The sequence below is a fragment of the Apus apus genome, chromosome 12 (assembly GCF_020740795.1).
Source record: "Apus apus isolate bApuApu2 chromosome 12, bApuApu2.pri.cur, whole genome shotgun sequence".
Classification (NCBI taxonomy): domain Eukaryota; kingdom Metazoa; phylum Chordata; class Aves; order Apodiformes; family Apodidae; genus Apus; species Apus apus.
Window position 1 is genome coordinate 14,673,026 of NC_067293.1, and position 27,577 is coordinate 14,700,602.

At 34.9% G+C, this 27,577-nt stretch overlaps 1 protein-coding gene across 5 annotated transcripts in view; it reads right to left on the reverse strand.

Annotated features, from left to right (window-relative positions):
• DIAPH2 (diaphanous related formin 2) overlaps nt 1–27,577 on the reverse strand; it is a 213,838-nt gene that overhangs the window by 68,566 nt on the left and 117,695 nt on the right. For all 5 annotated transcript variants that reach the window (XM_051629988.1, XM_051629986.1, XM_051629989.1 and 2 more), the window contains one exon: nt 12,654–12,817. In XM_051629988.1, the coding sequence (XP_051485948.1) occupies nt 12,654–12,817 (164 nt within the window). The remainder of the gene's footprint in view (nt 1–12,653; nt 12,818–27,577) is intronic.

The window sequence follows — 27,577 nt, forward strand, 5'->3', positions numbered from 1 at the left end:
ACTTAATATCCAGCAAATAGTAATAACAGTAAAGAATAAACTGGCTCAAAATATGTCCAGAATTAACATAGTACATGCTAATTAATGACATTTCATCTTAAAAAAATGAACAGTAAATACTTACTAAGCACAGGGCATAAGATAAATGCTTTCCATGTCAATGTTTATTTTGTTTCCTTATAGAATTTAATAATGACTTAAAAATTAGAAAAATCACACGTTCACAAATTACATAGTTCTATATATTCCTCAGAAATAACATTTCAAATGTCATCCAAGACTCTCAAATGCCTCCCAAATACAGAATAGTCACTCAAGCAAGGGACAACAACATGCAGTGTGCATATGCCATTTCAAGAGTTTACTGAGGTAAAACACTCCATACAGCCCCTTTCTCAATAGTTGATACTGTTTTGCAGAGATGCTGGATTATCACAGTTACCAGTGATGTTCCTTGTGGACGCACTTGAAAATTGGACCAAGAACTCCATTTGCTGTACCATCACATAACCAATTGCACTGAGAAACACCTTTTCTTTTAGAAAAGAGACAAGAGAATTAAAGGAGAAAAATCAATGTTTTATCCTTTTTGGTTTTGGACAGTTCTGTCTCTGCACATTCAATCACACTTGACAGAGATTTCATTTTACTGCAACTTCATAAGCTGTAATGAAAGTAAATGCCCACAACCTTATGGGAGAAAGCAAATCAGAAAAGTCATGGCTGAACTAGTAGCCCACTAGCCACTAATATACTATGATTGGATCATAGATTCTGTCATATTTTCTAAGAGGAAGACTACCGCAGACTGAACTAAACAAGCTCTAAAATTATTGCATCTGAAATTCACTTGGAGCAACACTCTACAAGTCCTGGCTGAAGGGAGATTATATTAAAGTAGAGATTGAAGTTCATAAAATAACCTGGTTACCAACGAGTCAAACAAAAGCCATTCAAAATCAAGGTTTCATTTTCCAGAAGAACAGTAAGAAAACAAAATACTGATAACTGTATGTGAGAGTGCCTTTCATTATCTACCTATACCCATCTTTTCATATACATAAATATGTACATACAAGCAAAAATAAACAAACCTCATCATTCCAACATATGCAGCATAGGAAACACAAAGAGGTCGGACAGGCCTGCCCATTTTTCTTCTAAATGTACATTTCCTACTATTTTATTTTCTTCCAGGATGTAAATGTTTTTGGAGTATCTTCATCCACAGTCTCTTTCCAGAGACTATAATGGAAGAGTCGGGGATAGGAAGTAAAAATGCACTAAGCACTAACCTAAAATACCAGAGCTTGTCAAAACAACCTGTTGCTACAACAGGATAAGGGGCATTAACACCTGGTGCTTTCTGCAGTGGTCAAACAGGTCACTCTGCAAAGTAGGAGAGAGAAAGCCCAGCAGGGCTTCAGACCAACACACCTCTACAGCTCTTGGTCCCCAGGATGGCTGTTTCAGAGCTAACAGTGCAATACAGCACTGCACAAAGACAGCTTTAGAAGTATTTTCATAACAAAAAAGGATTTATCTGGAGAACGAAGTGTCTTCTCTGCTCTTAGCTTTGCTATAGCACTCTGGAAACTCCTTGGTAACAGCGCTAGTATTTCTCATTATTTTAGTGGATTCTTTCCTCCTGTCCCCAATTCTCTTGAACCTCCTACCCACACAAAGAATTTTATACCACATTCCTTATGCCAGAAAAAAAAACAAACAAAACACAACACAAACAACGCACCAGAAAAAAACACAAACACACCAAAACAAAACAACAAGGATTATCTACTCAAATCATCACCATTGTTTAGTACATGCAATCATAAAGTATCTCAGAACCAAACCACCTGGAATGTAATGGTTATTAACTCTCCATCAGGCAGCCTGACTCTTAACCATTTCATATTTTTTATCTCATCTACTGCCATATATTTAGTCTGATGAAAGCCTGAAATAAATAATTTGCAAGAACATACTCCCAGTTATTTTCAAGTTATGTGCTGAAAGCAAAGTATTTATATTCATCTGTATTTATAAACATACTTTATATTTGAGTTAATATTGCTACAGATTTAATAATAGTTTTTCAAAGATGATGATGCCTGTAAATAAAGGTAAAGAGGATTTTTAGTCAGATGTAGAATGGTTTCTACTGCGTTTGCTCTGCTTTAATTACACCATCGATCCTTTAAATTTCCTTGACTAAAGTTCTACTGCAAAGGTGTGGGGTTTTTTTCTCTCTTTCTCATGTGGCTTTGATTTCTTCATTATTTACTACTTCCTTGCTTTGTAGACCTCTAGACTGTGGACAAACCTAACAAATTCTACAACAAAGGCAATGTGATTCTGCACCTTCCTTAGCAGTGTGATTTGAGCCCCACCTAATGTAAAGTTAAGACTTAAGTTAAAAGAAATCCAGATACAATCTCATGCTTTCACCTCTTTTTTTCTTTGGCCTACTTTCACGCTCCTCTATATCTGTTCTCTTCCAAACTCCTGAGTTTCATTGGAATTTTTTTTAATACATAATTTTTAGTTATCATGTTAGTTTTAAGTATCAAATGGCAGTGACATCCTTTCTGTGTAGGTCTGCAGGCTCAATTACCTAAAAAGGTAGAGATCAGTTTTAATACAGAAAAAAAGCAGCTCTGTAATTGGCATTGCTTTTAAAAGGAAAAAAATCAGCAGATTTCTTACTGCAACGTAGCTCGACAGTAACAAAGTACATACTAGTGTTCATAGATACACGAACACTACATAACTACATTTATTCCCTAATAAAACTAAACTAAGGTTACAATTACAAATCACACAAACATCACAAAGCAAGAAGCAATCCACAGTTCAGAATAAAACCCTTCACAACAGCTTTGGAAAATGCTTGAAGAAAATATTCATCTAGATACTGGACTTGCAAAACATATAAATTAATACAAAAACTGAAATAATTTTCAAGTGAATCTCAACAGACAAAGATTTTAACATATATAACTCCTTCTTTTGGGTCATGACCCTCAGTATTTTTTGGATGGTGCCTAACAGCGGGCAGTTTTGCTAATTCCACTGCTAATTAAAGTTAAAGTTTGAGTACGCTTTGTTTTAAAATAAAAAAATAAAAATCAAACCAAATTATTCTGTCTCCTAGCAGAGAAACAGATGGAGCAAGGAATATTATCTCATTGTTAAGTGAGCTAACTGAAGGGACACAGAGCTTGATGTTCCCCCTTGTGATTATTTGGATTCATTGAAGTAAGGCTCTTGCACTCAGGACTGCCAGTTTATAGCTTGGTTTGCTTTATTCAGCAAATAAAAAATTAATGTATCTCTTGCATTCTGAACACATCTTAAGTTTTGACAGATGAGCAGATACTCACACACCAACAAGGTTGTAAACAGACTCTCTAAGGTAAATTATTAAAAACAAGGAGAAAAACAAACTAATGCACAGATTTCCTTGGATATTAAAGATGTAGTTGGCTACAAAGCAGCCATGCACCAATGATGAAAACTGCCTGTAATCTCTCAGGCATTCCCTAAATTTGCTTTGCAACTGCAAAATATGTGAACTGAACTTCAAGCAAAAAAACCCCATAAAATAAAATGATCTTTTTCAGTCATAATTCATTAGGAACAATGAACTTGGATTAACTGGAAGTTAATCTACAGAAACGGAGTTAAAAACCAGTGGATTGAGCAATCGGTTTACATGTAAAAGAAAGATCTCTTACAAGCACTCCTTGGAAGATAACACATTAAAATACATTGTTATCCTAGTGAAAATAATGGAAAAGAGATGTAACGAGCTGGTATTAAACAAGAGCAGACAGACTGAATTTTCTGATGGGAAGGCATGAAACAGTAAGTAGAAAAGATTACGTTTGGGATACTGCCCCATGGTTCATGCACCAGGGCCATTTCATCCAATACAAAATGTCTTTAGCATGCCACGACAGATTAAGATTTTTGGCAAGTGTAGCTGCTGGTGCACATTCAAATAGGGAAAAAGGTTTTGCTGCTGGCTTATCAGCTGTGTTGCAAAACTGCCTGACAGTGAGAGGTAGAAGAGGTTTTCACTGTTTACCGAACCCAGTTGAAGGCTACCAATGAAAAACGATCTTGCATGCCTTAATTACTTAACAGTATATGTTTGAATAATTACTAAATAGCCCCCAAATGAACTGATTTGGGACTGTTTTAATAGTTCCTTTGAGTCAATATAGCAGAATAAAAACATGCAAGTCTTTCAGATTATTCCTGAGAGAGCTGAAATACACATATACAGAAACAAAACTTAATATTGTCATTAAAAAACCCAAACAAACACAACACACAAAAAAATCAAAACCAACAAAAAACCCCACCCAAACAAACAAAACAACCCAACAGCAAACACCAAACCAAAAAAAAACCTAACAGCAAAACACACTAGCTATTTTGGGTACAATCTGGTAAGAGAAAGCAGGGCTTATAGCATATGAATTATTGCTTTGTTCAAAAAGTATTCTTTCTGGATCAAGAAAGAGAAGTCAATAGGTTGGCAAACGAAGCCTTGCAGCATCATACAGGTACAACCCTTGAGATTCTATAATAGAGTTTATATTTTCTAAGGTAAATCCGTAAATTCTGTTCCTACAAAAGCCTAAATTCAGTAGGGACTGTGAATTTTTAAATTATTTTTAAACAGCAGGACCTTGAATATGATTTGCTAAAAGATTTTAAAGTTTCTGGGTAGAAATTGTCAGCAAATTCTAATAGAGGCTATCAGAATTACACACAATAGAGTGTATATTGATATAAAGCACTTGAATAAGAAAATAAAACTGCCTGAGTTTGAAAGATTTTGCATGCTTCCTTCCAGACAAGGCTGATGGAATATCAGAAGAAAGTGTTCTAAAGGTTGTATGGTATTACACACCAAAGAAAATACAAATATTGAAAAAACCTCACCAACTTTGAGGAGATAAGCTTTTTCAACTCCAATTTTTTTCTTGAGGTTCCTTACAACTTCCACTTCATGCTTTATACTATATTTTGACAATCCAATTCTATTAGCTTGCCTTGGATTTTGCTAAATGTGATAAGCAAGCAAATATAAACTTAAGGAAGTGAATGAGCAAGCTAATTAAATATGCAATAATGCAGGGATCAATCTGAAATCACAATTAAGAGAAACAAGAATCCAAATTATCAAATTATCTTAATGATACATGAACAAACAGAATAATGAGGCTATAAGTACATGGACGACCCTTGTGGAGATTTGAGACAAGTCATATTCCTTCTTTTAGGATTCCTCCTTTTAACCCATCCACAAGGGCAATCCCATTGCCACAGAAAAGTTAAGACTTCCAGGAAACAAATATAAGCCCATCTTTGCTGCCTGTTATTTCTACACTTGCCTGTCTTTAACTGCTTGCTTGCAGATCCAGTGTTCTCTAATTCAGTTTAATTTATTTTATCATGATTTTTATGTATTTTGGATATCTCCCAAGAGAAATGCCACCCTTACCTCTTATGTACAGCTATTTATTTAGCAGTACTACCAGCTTGTTGTAGACATGAGTTATCACTCCCATGTGAATTCCTTTGCTTCTGATTCCATTACTTATAAACTCTCCTAGTTTAGACCTAATTCATGATTTGTTCAATACAATGTTAAAAAAAGTTATCCTCAGCACTGGCTGGATGTACACACTGAAGTGACAATTTAGACAACTTTAAAAAGGGTCTTGGTGTGAGTTTTCAGGGAGAGGAAGGGTTTGCTACATACTGGCTGTTAATAAGGACAATGTTTCACTTTTGATATCACCTCTTGGGAAACTTCACTGGAGAAAATACTTCTTGCTCATTATTCTTTCTTTTTTTCATAGCTTCCCACTAGCTAGGAACTGTTATCTTTCTTTCAGACTACATTAAAGAACTGTTACTTTTTTAGACAGAGGGAAGAAACTGTATTCCCAGACAAAAAACTAGGGAAACCAATGAATAAATACAGCCTTTCTTTTAAACCACTCTGGAATTACAAACTCATAAATAGTTTGGAAGCTAGAAATTTAGCTTAACTACGTATTGTATTTCATCATAAATCTTATTTATTATGTCTTAATTCATGTATTGTATATGCATTGATTTATATTATTGTAGCCAAGACCCTGCCATTTTCAAGGGACACTTCAAAAAAGCCACAGAAAAAGTGTTCCTGAGTCATGAATCTTTAAATTTACTTGGAAGCAAGTTACAAGCAAACATATACTAGAAAGAAGAAAAGGTCTTACCAGGTACATTCATACTTAAGATGCTGAATCCACTGTGGTGAAACTTTTTCTTATGAAGGCAACATAACAGATGTTTGATTTCCTGCATGGTACAGGGCATCAATCTTACAAAACGTTGAAAGACCAGGGTAGTGGTCACCAATAAAAAGTGTTCATTTACTGATCATTGAATGTATCATATCATTTGGGGGGATTTTAGTTTTCTGGATCTTCTATTACAGGGTTACTGTAAAAGATCCCAACCACACAGTAACGATCAATCAACAGTCAGTGCTGATATAAAAGGGCAGTTTATTTCATGGGTCTTTTACAAGAACCCATCCCTCATACTGCCAGTTGACGACTTACTCACATCTGCTTGAATATTGACTTATACTGGAATACAACCTTTTCTCCCTAACTACGTTTATAATGTAATTTAAAGATTTAACTCTTTATTCAATTATCTGCATTTACACAAATGTTTTCCAGGCAAGAGAAGCAATCCCACTGATAAAACAGATATGAAGAAAAAAAAAGAAATCCCTTCACTTAAAGAAAAAGTTTCTCTACATTTCTTAACAACTATGCCCATAAATGTCTGCTGTTACAGCTTCAAATTTTATCCAACTAATTCTTAAAGGCATTATTGCAACATTGTTTTTTTAGACTCAAAATTCCGCTTTAAGACTATTTGCCTTAAAATGGGAGGCCATACAGCAAGCAAAAATCTGAATCATTTAAGAACTGTACAAGAAAAAAAGAAAATTTCCCATCTAATGCTAGCTTATGTATTACATACAACTTCCACGAAGCACACAATCTGATTAAAAGGAAGTTTATGTCCATACAGGCACGACAGATTTGGTGGCTATTTTTACATACTCTAGCACCAATAGAAATGTATATTCAGGAAGTGATAGATTAAAAATACTCCAGGTAACTTGACAGAAACTCTGAGACATCAGGTTAAAGTGAAGAAACAAAACAGAAAAGAACAAACTGGCATCTTGCTTCAGGCAACTTGTTCATCATTATTCAATAAGAGCCTGAAACCAAAACAAACCAAAATGTATCCGGTTGCTGTTGTCCTCAAGGACAATATAAATGTGTTTACTTTCAATGGAAAAGAGGACTAAAATCAATAAAAAATAAAAACATTTCCTTTTCAAAATAGTCCTAAATATAGGAGGCATATTATTGTTTAGTGGATCTACTATTTTAACTGCAAAGTGAAAAAAAACACATCAGAACAAACCAAAAAACCCCACTAAAACTTAGTACTACTTGTGATTCAATTTCTCTGTAATCATCAGCTCCAAGAGAAGCCTGAATACACCGTTTTTTACTCCCTCCAAGCTTGATTTTGAATCAAGTTTGGTTTGCAAAGGAAAGTCATGCCGAATTGTTTAACTTCTTTCTTGTGATGTCTTGGATACAATGAGGTTACGAAGACCAACTCAAGCACAAAATCAATGCAGTAAATATAGATAGACGTCAGAAGTATCAGGAAAACATCTAATTACAAACTCACTCCAAAGGTTTAAATATTTTACCTAATTTTAGGGGGGGGAAAGAAAAAAAACACTAACATTACCACCAAGAAAAAAACACACACAAAAAAGGTGAGCAGAAAGCAGTACAGCCATGAGGGACCAGGAGGGACAAGTTTTCTAACTGTAAGAGGCAGAGGGGTAAAGTGATGCAAACTTTATTTTGTTGTCTCACTACACCCTTGGCTCTAATTATGTTACCTGCAAAAATGGTTAGAGAAAGCTGGGGATAAAGTGGGAGCAGATATAAAATATGAGATAAATAAACCAACTCTGTTTCTTCTACCTGCATCTCTAGGCTGAGTCACTATATTGCAGCTAAATGACCTGAAATGACAAGGAGTTTTTGGTTAGATTACTGGTCAGAGGTGCTGTAAGTTTCTTTGGCTATTTGCAATCATGTTATGGTGTAACTTGGACTGTGAATTCCTAACTACACAGGGTGGTTTCCTCCTCCCAACATCACAGAACAAGCCAAAAAGTACTCATTCTTTCTCAGGTGAAGGTAGACAGAGGTTGATAAAAACTAAGTACAAAATATTAATTTGGTACTTGACTGGAAACTTTATATCTGGACAATAAACAACAAAATTTCCACAAGTGAGTCAATTTCTGGGGTAACTGTCTATTGCTGGGAAAAGGACAGAAAATGTTTCAACAGCAATTGATAAATCTCACACAGACCCTGAGAAAGGTCAGCTGCTGGAGCAGCCCATACTGTCTACTGAAAATTTCCTTTCCTCCTGTTAGTTAGGGATGGCAGAATAACAACTTATTTATATGGAAAATTTTGTTGGAAAATTATTTGAAGAGAAACTAGTGGACACAAAGGAGAATCACTGTATTACTGATACACTTGGATCAGGAAAATGAAAGGTGAAAAAACAACTTTGACTGTTCCAGAATTTTTTATTCTCATATACTCCAGATCTTGTCATTCAGCCTAACTACTTCTGAATGCTCAAACCATGCGGAGATGCTTTTATTCAAGACTGTTTCTGTCCAACTTGCAAAAGGCAAGCTATTAGAAAACATGATGCATGCATATCTTTTTTTAGTATTCAAAAACAGACATTTTCCATTTGATAGATCAAAATGCTGCAAAAAATCCTACATTCTTTAGCTATTCTTTTCCTTATAAAAAAATAAATAAATTACTGTACTGTGAACTTCCAGTGTTTGCCCCAGGCCTTTCTCAAGTGTCTGGAAAAAAATTAAATCCCTAAACAAGAATCTTTATGCCACTAAAGTCTACAAGGTTCTGCTCTAGTGGATGAAATAAGTCAAGAAATTCTCAAAAGACCTAATTACAAGTACTACTACTACTGTACGTATCTGAACAAGTGAACTGACTGAAGCACAAAAGATGTTAAGGAAAGAAAGTGTCTCCTTAAGCAACATAAGCCTCAGATTTCACTTTTTTATGTTGAAGCATTACTATTTAAATTAGTATGCATCATACTTATGGTCCAGGTTAATGTCCTTATTAAATAACTTTTTTTAAAATGGCTTCGAAGAGAAAAGGACAGATAAAAAGACCATAACATTAGATGGATGTACTAATTAACTATTTAGACCAACATGTAGCATTAGAACAGTATCCTAGCAAATTATTTTGTCCACTTTCTAAATTACAAAGCAATGCAAGAAATTAGCTCTACTTTTCCAGAAACTCAGAAAAAACTATTTGTAATATGTCTTTTCTATTTGGAATGCAAGTTGAACATTCCAAACCAGAAGGCAGAACTTGATAGTTCTATCTTGATCAACTAGATTAATTTACACGGACTTACTCCTTCAGATAATTTTTCACCTCACGGTTTGTTGTTATTAAGTAGAATATAAATATATGACTCTCCTAAGAAGTTGACCATACATAGGTTTGTAGAAAGTCCAAAAGCAGAAAGACCCCCTAATGCCTGAAACACCTGGTGGATTTGTCACCTTTATCAGGAGTACAGAAGTTTGCATCTATAAATATTTCCCCTTAACACAGAAGGTATTTTATGTCAATTAGGTAATAGAACAATTGTGTCTTGCAAGGCATTGACTGAGTGTATTTACACCACGAGTGGAAGGGTTTTGATGAGTTGTTACTAGAACATGACAGTGTCATATCAAGGATTATAAGAACATATGAGTGAGGTTATTGTGACCCTCAGTAACAAGAGGCCATAGCTCACGACTACATTGTGCCTACTAGAAGTAGGCTTTACTCTTGAACTGTCCATAGCTACTCCTTGTGTCAAAATTTTAAAAAGAAGGCAAGTCCATTAAAACTGATATAGCATATAAATAGAATACAAAAGATGGATTACCTTGGGGAAAAAAAAAATCACAGTAGTAGAGAAGATTAAACTAGATTCTTCTCAGAGGTGCACAGTGGTAGAACAAGCAATGGACAAATTTGGAACACACAAAATTTTATCCAGCTATTTATTTTCCCACCACAAGTGCGATCAAACACTGAAAAACTAACCCAGAAGGGTTGATCAAGGCCCTTGTGCAACCTGTTCTAACTTGATCTGGCTTCGAGCAGAAAATTAACAGACACAATCTATTTCGTCCAACCAACATAACTCCATTAATTTAGACATGGATTGCCAGCAACATAGTGTTGCTATTGTACTGAAAGTATAAAAATAAAAACTTCATAAAATAACCCAGACTGTGTCTTTGCAGACAGTGGAACTTAAATCATCAGCAGATGCACTGCATGTCCAAACATGGGCAATGTTGCCACCACAAGTCTTGTGATGATGCCTTCACAATCAGTACATTTAATCCCAGATTTCTCTTCAGTTGTCCCTTTGTTCTTCAAGTTACCAAAATTTGGCAAAAGCACTCTGACAATCATACATCACAGCCATTATACTAAAGGCTAAAAATTGGAACAACTCTTTCTATAGAAGAATGTTGTATAATATATAAAACTGTTATATCTTGAAACTCAGATTTGCCCTCTGTATGAAGGTACACATCTAAATCTCACAGAATTCCTTTGCTCTTAACTATAAATTAATAAACATGGATAAAATGTAGTCAGATTGCATTTCACCTTATTTGCTAATTATTTTATCACCAACACCTGATCAGTCATACCCAAAGACACTCGAAAGAACAAGTGTTAGTGAAATAATATGAAAACATGTAGCAGTAATCCTACATACAGTCCAGAGTTCAAGACGCTGAGAAAAGTCAATAGTCAAATTATTATCACTATCATTTTTTCAAGTCTTAAGTACAGCTTTTTGCTGCAAAAACAAGATACATTACTTATGAATCAGTAACACAGTCATGCTTGAATTCAACACTACTCCTACAGAATTACTTCGAAACTCATTCTAAACCTGAAACAATGACAATTTCAACTCTTCCTGCAACCATGATGTACATATAGTAGTTTCCTCTCCACTTTGGGTTCATTTGGAAAGTCGACAAAAATATTCCAGCTTTTTTATTAGAAGAGTTATTGCACTTCAGAATTAATGTATCTTATTTTCCCACTGAAAACCTCCAGTATTACTCAGTCAGTCCACAGCAATATGTCAATCTCTTATAAAAATTCTACCTGGAAATTCAGTAATAATCATTAAAGACCAACAGACCATCAGCTGGACTTTTAGGAAGTCAAAAGAAAGGAAAATAAAAGAAAGCAATTGGATGTATTTTCTTTCTAATATACCTTCTAGAACGCATTTGCCTTCTAGCTCCCATCACCTTCACAGCAGTTTAAATACATGAGGACAGATTTTCATCACATACTTGGATGATGCTATGGCTGAAGTCTGTTCCAAGGAGTTACAACAGAGTAGTTTTTCAAATTCAGATATCCACATCCAAAAATGTACACACTGAATTTATGAAACAGTAAATGCACAGAAATATCTCATGGTAACTAACCCTGCTCCTGACAAGTCTTTTGGCAGATGTGTTGGCTTATTTACTAATGATAAAGAATTGGATATTTGCTTATGGGAAGAAAAAAAACCAAACAAACAAAACAAGAAAGAACAATTTCAGCCATTTCTAAAATCAGTAGTTCAATATATTGCAGTAAAAGTTTTCATCACAGTGAAAATGAAAGTCCTTATGATGATGTGAAAAATTAACTCAGTGACTGGCAACAGACATTTCAGTGAGCCACAGCTGTATGGTAAACGGTGGTATTTCCAAGTGAAGCAAATATTCTCTAGAGACACAACATGACATTCCAGGCACCTGTTCTCCTTGTACACTTCCTGTGGTGTAGCTCATTATGGCTCCCAGACAGCCACTAGGAAAGATTACCTGAAACCCATTAAAAACCTTAACTATTTCAAGTGCAATTATTAAATTCCTTCATAAAAAATAGCCACACCCTGCCATCAACCACACTGGATGACTGGAAATAACCTAAGCATCTAAGTAAACTTCATGAGTTCTGTCAGCAATACAGAGCTCATTTAAAAGTCTCAGCCTTAACATCACAGCATCATTAAGGCACCATCAGTTTGCAATACAACATGCACGTAGACAAGTCCATTCAGGTTTTGATTTTACATATTTTTCAGTATCATGCCTGTGTGTTCTATGTCAACCAACAGGCAATTTTTTTAAAAGAGGAACAATATTTTCTAGTTATCCATATGTCTCAACCACATTGACAGTTGAGCTGCAATTTACAAACTGGAGGATTGTAGCTCTTAAATCTTAAATATTAAATCTTAAAAAACTCTGGAAACACTCAACCCATTTCCTGCCTAATACAATAACAAGAGAAATAGAGAGAAGAAGAAACAATTAAAATTGGATAAAGAAAAAATAAGAATACATATGTTTTGTAGACACTACTCACCAAAAACAGAGTCCTGAAGTTGCTCAGATCACCGAAAAATTCTTCTATGGTTATTGCTTTGGGATCAAAGGTAAAATATTCTCCCAGATTTTCATACAATTTAGTCATGTTGTTGTGCATGTTGGACAATTTTTCATACTGCTCTCGGGCACTCTCAGCAAAGCTGTAAGGTTTTGTTAAGGAAAATTATTCAAATATTATAAAATCTAAAAGAAAATTTAAAAAGTAAAGAAAACAGTACAAAGGTTAGAACTGGAAGAACCAGCAGTGCTGTCCTGTTTTCAAATATGACATTTCCATGTTGTTCCATGATGTTCCGTTTGCATCATGGTCCGTGACATTTACCTGTCTGCAAGGTCATACCAACATAATGTGGTGGCACACTTTTCCATTAAACGATCCCTTTCCTATAGTAAAGACTTGCCATTAATACAAATTTATACAATTATAACAGCTGACTTGAAAATTCCCAGGCATCTTGGATATTTTTTCTTCTAATAAATTATTTTTTTTAATACAGTCTATGAAAAGATATACTGAAAATTAGTATGCTATGAGACTTTGTTAAAGTGATGTCACATCCTCCATCTCATGTACATAAAATTGGCAATGTGCTTAACTACCAATGACAAAATTATATATAGTATGACATCTAATTTTCTTTACCTTTTAATTACCTTGAATAGATGTGTTGTCTTTGTGGATTCTGAAATGCCTCACCACACAGCTCAGCTCATACCTCAGGCTTCCTGTACTAGGTACTATTATCTGGGGTTCTCTCAACTATGTGATTTCATTGAACATAAAAAAAATGGAATACCCACCCACCTGCCCCAGTAAACCAATAAACAGCTTTGAAAAATTATGAGTAAGAAAACCACCATGGAACAACAGAAGTTTATTTACTAAGAAGTATGGAAACCTAGAAAAGAAACTGGTATTTGCTTCTATGCCAGCAGTGGTCGTTAGAAGTTTGGCATAACCCTTATAAAATAGAAAAATATGGCATCTTTTCCCCTATATGGGGGGGGGGTGGGGAGGAGGGAAGGAAAAAACTCACAACCATTTACTTGCAAATACAGGAGTGGTGAAATCGACTAAGGGAAATATTAGTTTACTTTGAAGCAAGTAAGTTTTAGTCTGCAGTTTTCTTCTGTCCTGGTTGTTTATATCCACAAAGATACAAAGTCTCAAGTCACTGGTAAAAAAAACCAAAAAACAAAAAACAAACAGCTAGTGCACGATTAAACTGGTCCTGCTGATACTGAAGTGTAGCTGATGAAAGTGGTGTGCTGTACATATCAAACCCAAGAAGAAAAAACACAAGTTATTCCCTGAATGACAAAAATCACACAGCCTGGCTGCCTGTGGCTTTTACTTTAACAACTCTTCCATGTGGATTCTGATTCTTAATACAGTGGAGCTCACGATTCCGCCTTTTCCCATACTCTAATTTAAGACTCTAATATAACATTTCTAATGACTCCATATTTTTGAGATCCCCATCTCTCTCTGCCGAATAACAAACAACCTGGAAACTATACAGGAGAAAGAAACATACAAAGTAATTGTATAAACCATTTATTTTTGAGCTTAGACTAAACCCAAAACTGATTCTTCATAAAATAGTCAACAAATTGCAGGATAAAGAAATTAAATTCAGGTGGATATTCTATTCACAACCTTTCCATAATGTTTGGATACTGTTGAGTACTTCAAAGGCTGTCATTTCAGAAGCTACATACAAACCCAACTAAACTGAAAATATCTTCCATTAGAAAGAGGCTCAGCATTTCACCAGCCTTATCCTGCTCTGACTAAAGAGATGGTATGTAAATGGTCACTTAAAAGCTGATTTTTTAAAAGTATGATTGAAAACTTTATATGATGTAAACTTTTTTGTAAAAAATTACTTTCCAAGTAAACCCTTCTTTGTTAAAGCCTCAGTAGCATAACAGGAAAGCTGTACTTACTACTCATCTAGAATAGCAAAAGAAAGAAACCAACAATGTGATGTATCTTAATTAATACATTTCAGGATTTTGAAATGGTAATATCTAGCTAGCTAGTTTCATACCATTGCAAACACAGTACTAATAACTATATTTTCCATTTATGGAAATGAGGTCTAATGTGCTTGGTTAGAATATCAAACTTGCACTGTTGAATTGCTCATCCTAACAGACCACAAATTTGGCAAAGTTCAGTCTTCAACTTTGCAGTATGAAAATATTTACTTGCAACAGTTTGCATTAATATAGACTGAAGCTTTAATGAGTGCTTATTTAAAAACTGTAGGCAAGGTTTCATCCTTACTATTTTGAACCAAAATAAAAATCACAGAACTACCAAGTGTAAAGATGCTTGTTCAACTAAGATAAATAACAATTCACAAGCTTGTTGTTCCACAAATATTTTTCAAAATCATAAGAAAATTCTAAGCCAAGACTTCACTGCAAAAACTAGTATTTGAAAAATTAAAACCAAATAAATCAACAATTGGAAACATACCTATCTCCCAAATTTCCATATAAACCAAGAGAAATGGGTTCGTAAATCTGAATAGATGAAGAGTCACTGCTTTACTAAGATCAAGAAGCACACCACTGCAACAAGAACAGAACCTTCTCTAAGGTTCTTCCACATTATCTAGTCACTATGTAGGCAACTCTGTACGATAATCCCGAGTTTTGAAATACTATTATTAGTATTAATAATGGTTACTAATGTCCTGGTTTGAGCCAGGAAAAGGAAAGGTAAAGGACAGTTTATGCCCTCTAACCCATTTTCTGTTCTTCCTTTGAATGCTACTGCAGATGGCAACTACTCAAAATTACTCTAAGATTTTCTAATTGTATCTCTGCAGAAGTGCAGTTTACAATTTTCACCTGTCTTCCAAAAATGCTATCCTATTTCACTGGTCTCAACACAGCATCTTGAGATTAATAAGTAACTAAGAAAAATGTGCACTAACTGGTATCAGAAAGTTACTATATGCTTTATCTTGCAATCCACTAGAACTCTCTGTACGCCAGGTTGCTAAAGAACTCTAAAGAAGATTAAAATGTAAACAAGTAAAATAAACTTCATGACAAAGATCCAGGTAAATGTGGATGATTAACTCTCATTATCCTTTTTACTTCATTAACTTTTGTTGCCAAATTTCATTTATGTAGTAATTCCATTTTTTCCTGTTTGCCTCATGGTGAAAGAGACTGGGAAACTTCCAAGCTTTTTTTTTTTAAAAAAAAACCCACATATTTTGTGTTTGCATTACAGCTGCCAGCTGAAGTTTCCATCCAGTTCTGTGGTTTGTTTACAATAACCAACACCAGGAAGGGGGAGGGGGGAGGGCATGTTTAGATACCAAGATGTACAATGATTTCTGCAGTGAGAATATTAAATGCAGTGTCATTATCAGAAGACAAGTAAATATTAGTACGGCTGTATAAAGTCAGCCGTAATGACTACAAATATCTTTTCTGGTTTTTTGCACTTTGAAATATGACCAGATGACCACAGTTTGCTGGCATTTCAGTGTGATGCCTAAATTAATTCTCTTAATTAAGCAAGCAACGGATGCAAATGTTACCATGACACTATGCTACCACAATATGTCAGAGAAAAAAATCACCAACTATCATCAGCAGTAGAATTAAATTATTTATGTCCATGTTAGAACCACTACAATGGTATTTCCATGCTTTCTTCAGGTTTCTTCCATGAGAAAAAAAGGTGAGATAAATCAACATTAAAGACTCCAAATCTGCTGGAGGAAAAGTCATCACTTCTACTATAACAGCCGCTATGGTTTCCTATCAATATATCAATAACTTGAATAATAAGGTTAATAAAGTACCTGAAGACACAAAAAAACCTCACTTGCTCAAAGGCAAGACCTATTACTGCATTCACAAAGAAAATGAAAGCCAACATGGGCAGCTTGGCATTCATCAATAATGAATATGCCACGGTAGAACAAGACATTGATAATTTAACGATAATAAATGCACTGGTGTTCCAGCACCTAAAGAGGCCCTCTCCAGGGCACTGAGTCACTATAGAAATGGAATTCAATGGAGGTTGACCAGAGGTCTGAAACAGCAAAACACACAAACGACAGAGTTGATGTCTTTGATACCTTCAGAAGAAGAAAGAAGGCACAGCAAAAGAGAAAGGAGATACCTGCCAGAAACTTCTAAACACTCCCCAAAAGCATTTCAGAAAGTGAGTACAGGTTCTTGTGATATGTCCTTCCAGCTCCTGGCAACAGGAAGCTGAAAACTGGTGAAAGCAGCATTCCACTGAAAGTTTTCCATGTGATGCTTGATTCTCGAGTTTGGGCTGACTCCGAAAAACTCATTTAACGAAGAGACAGCTGCCATTATGCTAGAGATGGCAAAAAGATTAGGGCAAAAGAAAACAAAGGCCCACTGGCACTAGAGATGGAAGATGTTCTCATTTCTAAATATACTCAACCTGAAGGGAAAGAATCAATGGATTTAGCACATTTATATAAATTAGCACTATAATGAGGAGGTAAAAAAATATCAGCCTGGGATTTTCTAGGAGTCTGGAAAGTAAAGCTACCTGAACTTATTTAAATATTTGAGCTACTTATTTTCCAGTTAACTTGAGTTTTACTCAGTGTATCAAAGTTTCTTATTCTACTGAACACACTGATCCTAACACTCATTACGCACCAAATCTGTTCTCAAAAGACAGCACAGCATCACTAAAAATCAGAACCATGGCTTCATTATAAATCTCCATATGATTTCCTTGAAATTTGACCACACCAGTATTATTAGGTGCATTTGTTTGCTTCTACATTTACATTTTATATGACACACTGGTTTTAGATAAACATTCTAGTAAATATTTTATAATTTACATTAGGAAAGCTGGGAATCCATGGACTATTTCATAATATTTTTTCTTAAAATAAAGCATTTTTGAAAAACACAGTGTTAGCTTTAAGTTGCAGATTGATAAATCTGCACTAAGGAGTGCAAAATGCCAGTGAACTGTATCATTTCACAAAGATAAAGCTCTGAGCCTTCATAATCCTAAATACTGCGAGAAAATCTTTGTCAACATGTATTCTTTCAGGCTTTACTAAATTTACAATTTGAAATAATTCATTATTCTGTTAGCTATTTCAAATACTTGAGCACCCATTTACCGTTCTGAAAATTTACAACTTCCATCAGAATGTTTTGTGTCTCAAATAATACAGGCTAATTAAAACTGGCTTATTAAAATTTCCATGACAAATTATACGTTTGAATGTTTCTCTCCCATCCTGAGCAGAACTATGGAATTAATGTCAGGAACACTTGAAGCAGGAGGGAAAGCAGGCACAGATTATAATGCCACTCCACACTGCAAGTCTTTAAAGGGACAGATACATCTGGAACAACTAACATATCAATTAGTAGAAGTTTTGTTTAAATTACAACTTCATTATTAATCCAACGCAGAGTATAGAAGTTTTTATGATGTAAAACCAGTCTATTATCTTTTACTCCTATTCTTATATTTGGAAGAAACATATGTTACTTTTACTTCCAGTAATTGTCAGCTCAATCCACAACATGTTAGTGCAGACACCGTGGGAAAATAAATAAATGTGCTGAAAAACTGCCTATTCAAAAAGCTTGGAAGTAAAATTGTAGGAGCCCCAAATTACATAGTTGGTGGAGAACTAATTAGGCAGAAAGAATTATGTAAATAATCACACAACAGCTGAGTTTTGTTTGCATGCCTTTATGATGTATTAGATAAAGCATACAACACTGGGATTAAAAAACATTTGTGACACCAGTGATCATAAATGTTGCACTTTACTAATCCCAATGTGTGGATCATCAGATCTGCTTGCAAATTAACCTTGTTCACAGGTGGCACTTAAGTCCTCAGCAGTAAGAAATCAGCAACAAAAGGAAATTAAGTGTGCACTAGGCAAGAAATCAGAGAACAATTAGAAGAGACTGCTTCCACAGAGGGGTCTGCATTTACAACTAAAGGTCCTTTAATTAATATTCACAACCTAATTCATATTTGGCCTTCTACATGTCTGGGTCTGAATCAAGTGTTGACTAACAGCCAGGCTGAGCTTAACTGGGTGACTGAACACTGGAACAGGTTGTCCAGATAGGCTAGGGAATTTTGGACATACTCGGAAGCCATCTGGACATGGGTCTGGATGCCTGCTCTAGATGGCCCTACCTGAGCAGGGGGATTGGACAAGATGACCTCCACATCCACATGTTCCTTCCAATCTCAACCATTCTGTGTCTCTGGGAAATCTAAATGAATAAGGCTCAGACAACAATTATACACAATTTCAACTTCAATATACAGCATCTCAAATAATTTCTCAGCTGGATATATAATGCCATTTAATTCCATTAGAAGAAATGGCAAATTTGCAAGTAAGTTTTACAGGCTGTACTTTACCCAAATGTATCTCTTCCCAGTCCACGTGTGCCAATATGAAATCAGATTATGAGAACTGTTGAAGAGAAACATGAAACACTAAAAACAAACCAGCTGTCAGAATCTTCACTGCTAACTATAAACACCCACTTATAAAATTACCTTGCTGAATAATTCATTCTTTCAAGAAACGAAGTGGTCTTTATAATTTAAACTTGTTTTTTTCAATAAAATGGATTCTTCTCACCATCATCAGGATTTCACAAGATACTAACAATTCAGATAAACTATAAGGACCAAATAATTGAGTTTATTTATCTGCATTGGGATTGCTTTAGCTCCCTCTCTGCACTTAAGGCAACTCATTGTCTGACTTGACCAAAACAACCCAAGCCCATGATTCAAACTCATCTGTGAAAATAACGCAATCACTTGACACAATCACCTGAAATTAAAACCATTAAGCAGCCTGCTGGCTCATCTATTGCCATACACTGTTCAAAGAGCAAAACACTGTTGTTTTTTTCCCATGGATACACGTATCTACAATATTAAAGAAATACACTTCCACAAGAAAACAAATACTTTTGTAATTATTTCCAAGCAACTACCACTAAGTGTGAAAATTTACTAAAATTATTTCAGCCACACAAACTGCATTCTCTCCTTTCACAACCCTAGCCTGCCATTTCACAGGAGTGTTCTGGACCAAGGAACTGCCAAACTAGACAAAAAGTATGTTTTATGTAACCAGGGGAGAAAGTTTGATTCAACAGTGTCATCATCTCTAATGAAGGATGTACCAGTGCTCTTGGTTCCTCATCTCCAAGCTCATTCATAATGGAGCAGTCTTTGTATTGAACTACAGAAACACAAACAAAACCTATTAGCTGGAGACAGAAATTCAGCTTTAATAACACTAAGTAATTTACACTGATAGCTTTATTTTCACCTGCTATCAGTATGTAAACAGATGCTAATCATTTTATCATTCACACTACATACATAATGTATCTCTGTGACTACACAGAAGAGAAGACTTCTGGAGCATACACAGATCATTACAAATCACAATTACATACCTTATCTTTTCTTCCTGTGTAAAAGCCTTGGTTTTCCGCCAAAAAATAAAATACAATTTAAAAAAACTGCAGAAATCTTCATTACAATACATTTCATCTTACCCAAATCAGAATCCAAAGAAACTAAAGACCCATAGAAGGAGCCCCATGTTATCTGTTTACACAAGATCATGTATTTTGAAAGAGCTTAAAGATCCACTAATAAAACAGCCATTAAAAGCTCAGTGGGAGAATGTCTCTCTCATTACCAAGCAATTATCTCAGCATTCCACATTTGACAGGATATTCCAGAAAAAAATAAATACAAAAGAACAGTTGCTCCTCAGTTACCATACAGAAGAGAGGTCTGCTCCTCTTCCTACTTTCATTAGTGATCAGAATTATTTCAAAGAATCACATTCTCTGTGTACGGAGACATTATTTCAGTGTTTGTGTTCGTAAAAAAGAAGGACAGAAAGATCACAACCATCTCATAGCAGTGCTGGCTGTGACCTGCTCCTTCTCCCCAAACTGCAGAATCGGGCTTAAGCTCACGTTCATTAAGATGGGGCTTTCTGACTTCTCCCTAAATGGCCATAAAACGTTCATCATAATGAAGACTAGAAACATATGTCACTTTATTTACTCCTAATTTTCACTCAACTCCTAATGTTTCTGCATTCAAACTTCTCAATAATGAAAAGACTATTTCCATTCTACATACTCCACACTTTAGTATTCACAGGAGAAAGCTTTTGTCAACATAATTTCAATACTGTTTTTTTATTTATACTTCTGTTAATCAGGAGACAAAGATCAGCACTAATTTCTCTAAAGTCCCCTAGGAATTCTGTAGGCAAAAACTGATAAACAAGGGCCTATAAAATATTCAGCCAAAGGAAAAAAGCTCCACAGGCTGTTTCTTAATTTGGTTTCTATTGGAAAAGTCTGCTCAAAGACTTACACTGTCAATTTAGGAATTTCCTGCGGTAGCATTAACAACATTTTGGAAGTAAATAAAAGCACTTGGCTCCTCAAACAGAACACATGAAAGGCAGCATTTATAAAGCCATAGGCTAGGGAAAAGGGAAGACCTTGCCTATCTTGAATAAAAATATTTTTTTAAAGCAGAAAAAATACAAAAATAGAGCTAGGTATTAACCAAAATTAACCGAAAACCACTATTTTTTTTTCTTCATAGAAAAAAACTGTTGATGACCTCAGAAGTGAAGGGGTTTTTCCATAGCTGTAACAGGAAAATAATGCCCAATGTCCACACTCCCATCTTAAACAGAAGACAGAAATACCAAAGCAATTTCTAAAAGCTCTGGAACTCCTGAAAGCAAAACAACAAATCTTTTATCTTGACAATAACAAAGTTTTATTTCCACTGATGAAGTCACCAGAATTTTGAAACTGCTTTTGCAAAAACATACTGAGAACAAATGAATTTACTGACACTGTCTGACAGGTGAAAAACATCCTTTTAAGGGAATGGCAAAATGCCATTCATGAATGATAGAGGTGGACTATTCAGAAACACTTGGTCTGAAATGGAAGTTGTGAGAGCTGCTAAAAATAAGGAAAACGAAGATTATATCGGATGAAGAGTTAGACAGATACAGGTAGAGACAGAACTTCACATTCAATGTGTCTTAGTTACACGTTTTATCATCTTCCCTCTCATTCTGAAGCCTTTTTAGATCTAGAGCAAGTACTTCAACGCAACCATGACATAACAAGGGGGTGGCTGATGGGACTGCCAGAACAATTGACATGAGAGGACAAAAGAAATGCAAAAAGAGTCTTATAAAATTACAGAAGAACATAAAGAATTCTTTACGTTACTATTCCAGCTGGGTAATGCTTTACAGGTTATTTTATTATAGCTGTACAAAATTCATAGATCTTTGCACAGATCCTTCACAGTCACGAATCCCATTTTTTCCTGGAATCCCATACTATGAAGTATGAGAAGTAGCCACTCCTGAGATAATTTATGGAGGTGTTTTCAGTACCTTTTACAATAAAAATAATCCAGTTCTTAAATCTCATTTGTGATATTTGGATTTAAATATTATTTGAAATAATACAAAGAATGGTATTTGGTAGCTTTTTTAAAATCAAATCTGTCCCATTTTTTAGGGTGGCAAAAAAATAATTTTAATGACTATTCATGCACTAATTAGAAAGCAACACAGAAGATATGACAGTCAAGAATATATCAAACAGAAAATGTGTGAAGAGTAATTGATTTCCAGCATATGTTCCCCAGAGAGCAATTACATAAAAATCTGTTTAGATGAATAAATAAAAAAACCCAAACAACTAAAATGTAGCTAATACCAAAAATTACACTGCAAAATTTGTTTTGCATATTATATTCAAATTAATTAAAAGTGATTGTTTTCAAGTAACATAAAACATCAACGAACATTCTAACAACACAAACATTAGTTGCTGATAACTATTACAGCAAAGCAATGGTAAGGCAGCCACTCCTAGAAATACTATATTAGCTTTGGAACACACAGTGAGATGCCTTAAACAATAATTACAGCTTTGTTTGCCCTAAATCTTTCAGAGCAACTGCAACCACATTCACTTTCTCTTTGATCATGCAGTTTTTGCTCACTTCATCTGGATTTAATTAAGAGAGGTACATTTGAGCTGTCAGTTGTACCTTGTTTTAACAGCTTCCATCAGTAGATGTGATGTTACTTCATCTAGATAAAGTTTTTGGAAAAGTGTGGGGAAGAAAAAGAGAAGTGACTCCTTATACTTTTAGGTTTCTTTCAATGCAGCAATGTCAGAATCCTCATTTTCTTGTTTTTAGAAATCTGAAAAATTTCAGATCATATAATGTTTCAAGAGTCTAGAAGTTCAATACCAAGAAGAAAAACAAATTATTTGATGTCACCTGATGAAAAAGCATAAAATAAATGCATTAAAATTGAAATTTGTTTGGAGCAAACAACTGCTGTAACGAAGTGTTCACAAACTCAAGCACAGAAAAAAATGAGAACGAAGGACTACACTAAAATGAGTCTGTTTTGCACCCAAAAAGTTTTCTGAATACCAGTTGCATGATTAAAACCACACATCATATATCATTGGGGTAAAATGGTGCATGCCCTCTTCTCATTTTTTTCTCTTCAAATATTAATTAAAAAATACATAACCATAAACTATTGGGCAATTATTTGCTAGGAATTCATCAATGTATGCACATAAATAGCTTTGACCCAAAAGACTGGAAATAAAAGTCAGGGAAGATTCTTGTATAAAACTTCTCAATATAATTCAGCACTAGCTTCGAAGCACAATTCTAGATACAGTCTTCTAGGTGCAGAATAGAATAGAGCTCCCTCATGTGGCAAATGATCTCAGGGATTAAGCAAAAAACTCAACAGAAATCTATAGTCCAATGTCTAGACTTAAAACAGATAACCTGCAAAAGTTTGTACCATACAATCTACAGAATATATATATTTTCAATAAATAAAAAACCCCAGAAAAATAACTTCTTTGAAGTTCTTAATTGCTACATAGCTCCTGTTGCACATGATTATGCCTCCCCATTTGTAACAGTTGTCCAATTTCTTCCTTTATTCATGCTATAATGAACCTACAGATTGTACACTCCTGTTCATAGGATTTATAGTATAACCCAATACAAAAGAAATCAATGTGATCTTACATCCCGTCACGTCAAGGATGATGTTTCCTTCTTAAAAAGAAATTAAAAACTGCAGGCAGAAGTACATGGTTGGAAAGAAATTTTATAATCTGCTTTGTAACACCATTTTCATTTATAATGTTCCATAGATCTTCTGGTTTTATATATTAACTCTATGAAAACTGTACGTTAGCCCAGACCTCTTAAAATACAAATGATCATTCTCCAACAGGATTTGCCATTTCTTTTACTGATATCAAATAGTTGTAAGAGAAATTAAAATAATGCATTAAAACATCCCACATTTAGGTGATTTTCAAGTTCAATCTAAGTAACAATTACACCTGCATTATCCTGTAGTTACCACCTGAACACAGTGGGCATTTTTTGTTTCCTTTAAGAGAGATGAATCAAACAGGAAAACAAAGAACCACATTAAAAATGGATGATAATAAAGGAAGTGGAAAGCTCTTCTAAGTGTTGTGTGTTGATTCTGGCAGATAAACATTTTGCAGATGATTCAAGTCCTCCTACATACATCTGAAAAAAGATGGGGAAAAAAGAAGGAAAGAGAAGAGCTCTTTAACAAGCAACACTAAGCTAACATAAAATGAGTGTCAACTGATAATCCAGATGAACTGGATAAATTCACCATCTGGGAAGAAAAATTATTCTAAAAACCTTCTAATGGACATACTCAGGCACATTTAAGCACAAATTTTTAATTTAATTCACACACTGAACACTTCTACGTGAAAGAAAGATGAGTTAATAACAAATTTGTTTAATATTTTTTTGCCCTATATGCTTCTTCTTTTGCTCCCCTCTCCTCCAGGCCCAGCCTCATCTCTTGCTGTGATACCCACATCCCAAGCCTGACAGCCTGACTTTCAGCTCCACATAAAACAACTGGCAAACTTACCTCACTTCTCAGTATGCACTATCTACACAACAATAACCAAAAACCCAAAGGCAACACACTTAAAACACTATTTCTAAGGAACGGAATAAAGAACAAACTTAATAAAATTCAAAATAATTAATTTCCCTCTATGAGCCACTGTGAACATATGATCTCTACTGCATTTCCAACTGTTTGCTTCTTGGAAGTTTTTTACCTTCTAAAAATGAGAAGGTAGTATACAAATTCTCTTATCAACATACTGTACCCACATGAATGTGTCTACTACTGTTTTTCCCAAATAAAGTACCACACATTTTTCCAGAGTTATTCTCACACTATTATGTCCTCATCCCTCTCCCAGGGTCCTTTGGTATTTCTCTCCCTGGCATCATTTACTGGCTCGTTATCTGAAAATCTAGCTGATACGCTCTTTGCCTTCGGACTCTTCCTGAAACTATTACATAACAGTGGACTTGACGTAAGTCCCAGAAGAACCTAATACCATACTCCACCAAATCTATTGCTACATATCATCATCCATTGTTTAAGCCCTTCAGGCACTCTTGTCTGTGAGGCTGATCTTGTCTCAAAGCAAATCAACAATTTTCACATAACTGGTCAAGCACTGAAACAATGATTTACTAGTATCTCTGTTGGCCTCTATCATGTGTTGCTCATAAAATAATGGAACATCTCACAACCATTTATGCAGGCCTGTATAGAATTCTTTTTTCATCAAGGAACATAAAAGATATTAAAACACAGGAATACTTTAAAAGTTAATTAAGCCAGGTACCCAGCAAAAGTAAAGCAAAGTATAATTAAAAAACGTATTAGGACAAAAATAAAAATCTGGAATCTTGCCACATTAGACTTCCCCAATTTTAAGTTTTCCAAATTCTATTTCACTGAGTAAGACTGTACCAAATTAACAATTAACATTAAATAATTCAACACAAATAGCTCTCCAGTATCATTATATGATGGAATGTAATAAAAACAGACTAGCAATTCTTTTGAGGCAGAGTGCACCACAGAGGAAAACACAGATTTCAGCATACCTTAAGGAAAACTTCATACTTTGTGTGATTAAAAAAACCCACACAGAAAATCACCCACATTTATTCCAGAAAGCTTCAGTTTGCCTTATTAAAGTTGAGAGAAACAGAGATGGTTTTAGATTTGCATCTGATAGCATGTCCACTATGGCTCAGGATAAACCTGCTACTCCACATGCTCTACAAGAAACCCTTGCAATTCTACACTGGCTGTTGAAATGTACAGATTCCATGTGAAAGACAGAAAAACAGATTCTTCCACCACTATTTCTCACCTATCTCTTAGTAAAACATTTACTCAGAAGAATAAAGCAGAGAACATATATACAAAGGCTAAAATTATGCTCAAACCTCCTTCATTCCTCAACCCCCTTCTGTCAAAGAAACATTTTAAGGAACATAGACTTCATGTTATACTGTCTCTCAGAAGAAAGGCTAGACTTGACCAAGCAGGAAGATATAGGGTTTTTTTTCTACAGGGTTAAAATAATCTTTAATTGCAAGTGTCGTAGCTCAGTAACCAGGGATGCTCCAAGCACATTAGTAAATTAACAAAAACCATGTTTCATTTCAAATGGTTAGGATAAAAACCCGTATAGCAATTCTGAAATTGTAAAATACAATACTTCCCAGAAATCCCATAAGAATTTTAACAGTATCATGACAAACTGATGGATTTCCCCACAAATTTAGTAAGATGTGCATTTGGGAGAACAACTAACACTACCATCATTTACTGTCTTAAGTAACAAACCAAACCTAGTTTTCAGTCATGGCCAAACAAGAAGACTCATTTTATTAGGACAGTAAAATAATTTGCTTTGTTTCAGAAATGTCTTTATAAATTAACTTGCTATGAAGATTCACAACTTTCAACTGCTGCATATTAAAGCAAACACAAAGGGAAAATTGCTGCAGGTCTAGAATACTGACACGCAGCAGAAACAGTATATTTAACCTTATATTAATTCATTTATGCCTATTGACCTTCATGACAAATATCTAGTCATACAAACTGTGGCATGCAAATGTATCATGCAAGTATTTAAAACCAATTTTAGTGGGGGATTATTTTTTTTCCAGGTTGAAAAAATAGGTAAGTGAAAGGATTAGTAAATGCCACAAGGCCATTCTGACATTTCTCACTAGAAATGGAATTGAATAGCAACAATTATATCCTAACTGTCACTGAATAACAGGATCTCCTAAAAAAAATAAAACAGAGTCACAGCTTCTCTGCTTTTTTTTTTTTGGTGGGAGTGCTGCTGTGCTGCTCAGGACTGAGATCTTCAGAACATGTTTATGATTTTGTGCCTTCTAATTGCAAAAGGTGCCAGCTTTATTTCTGACCTGCTGTTTATCTAATTTTTAACCTGGCACCTATGAAAAGGGTGGTCTGCACAAGCAGATCATTTCATATACTGGGAAGACACTCTCCCTAAAAACTATGTAAACAAGTACATTTGAGATCAATAATATCAATAGCAAGCTTCTATTTTTCCTCCCCTAGAGCTTAATAATGTAAATTGAATAGAAATAACTAAACACAGCCTAAATTGCTGGTAATCTGATACTGAACTCGGCAGGGTCACTTCTTCAATAAGATTCAAAATGCTGAGATGCTATGAGCTCCAACAATTAGCAATGCAAACATGGAAAAAACCCCACCACTGTTTATTCACAGATGCCCTGAATTCTCTAAAAAAGCTGCTAGTTTGGAGAAGAAAAGCAGATTATATGTATGTACTAATTCTTCCTATCTTCGATCAGAGTGCTTTCAG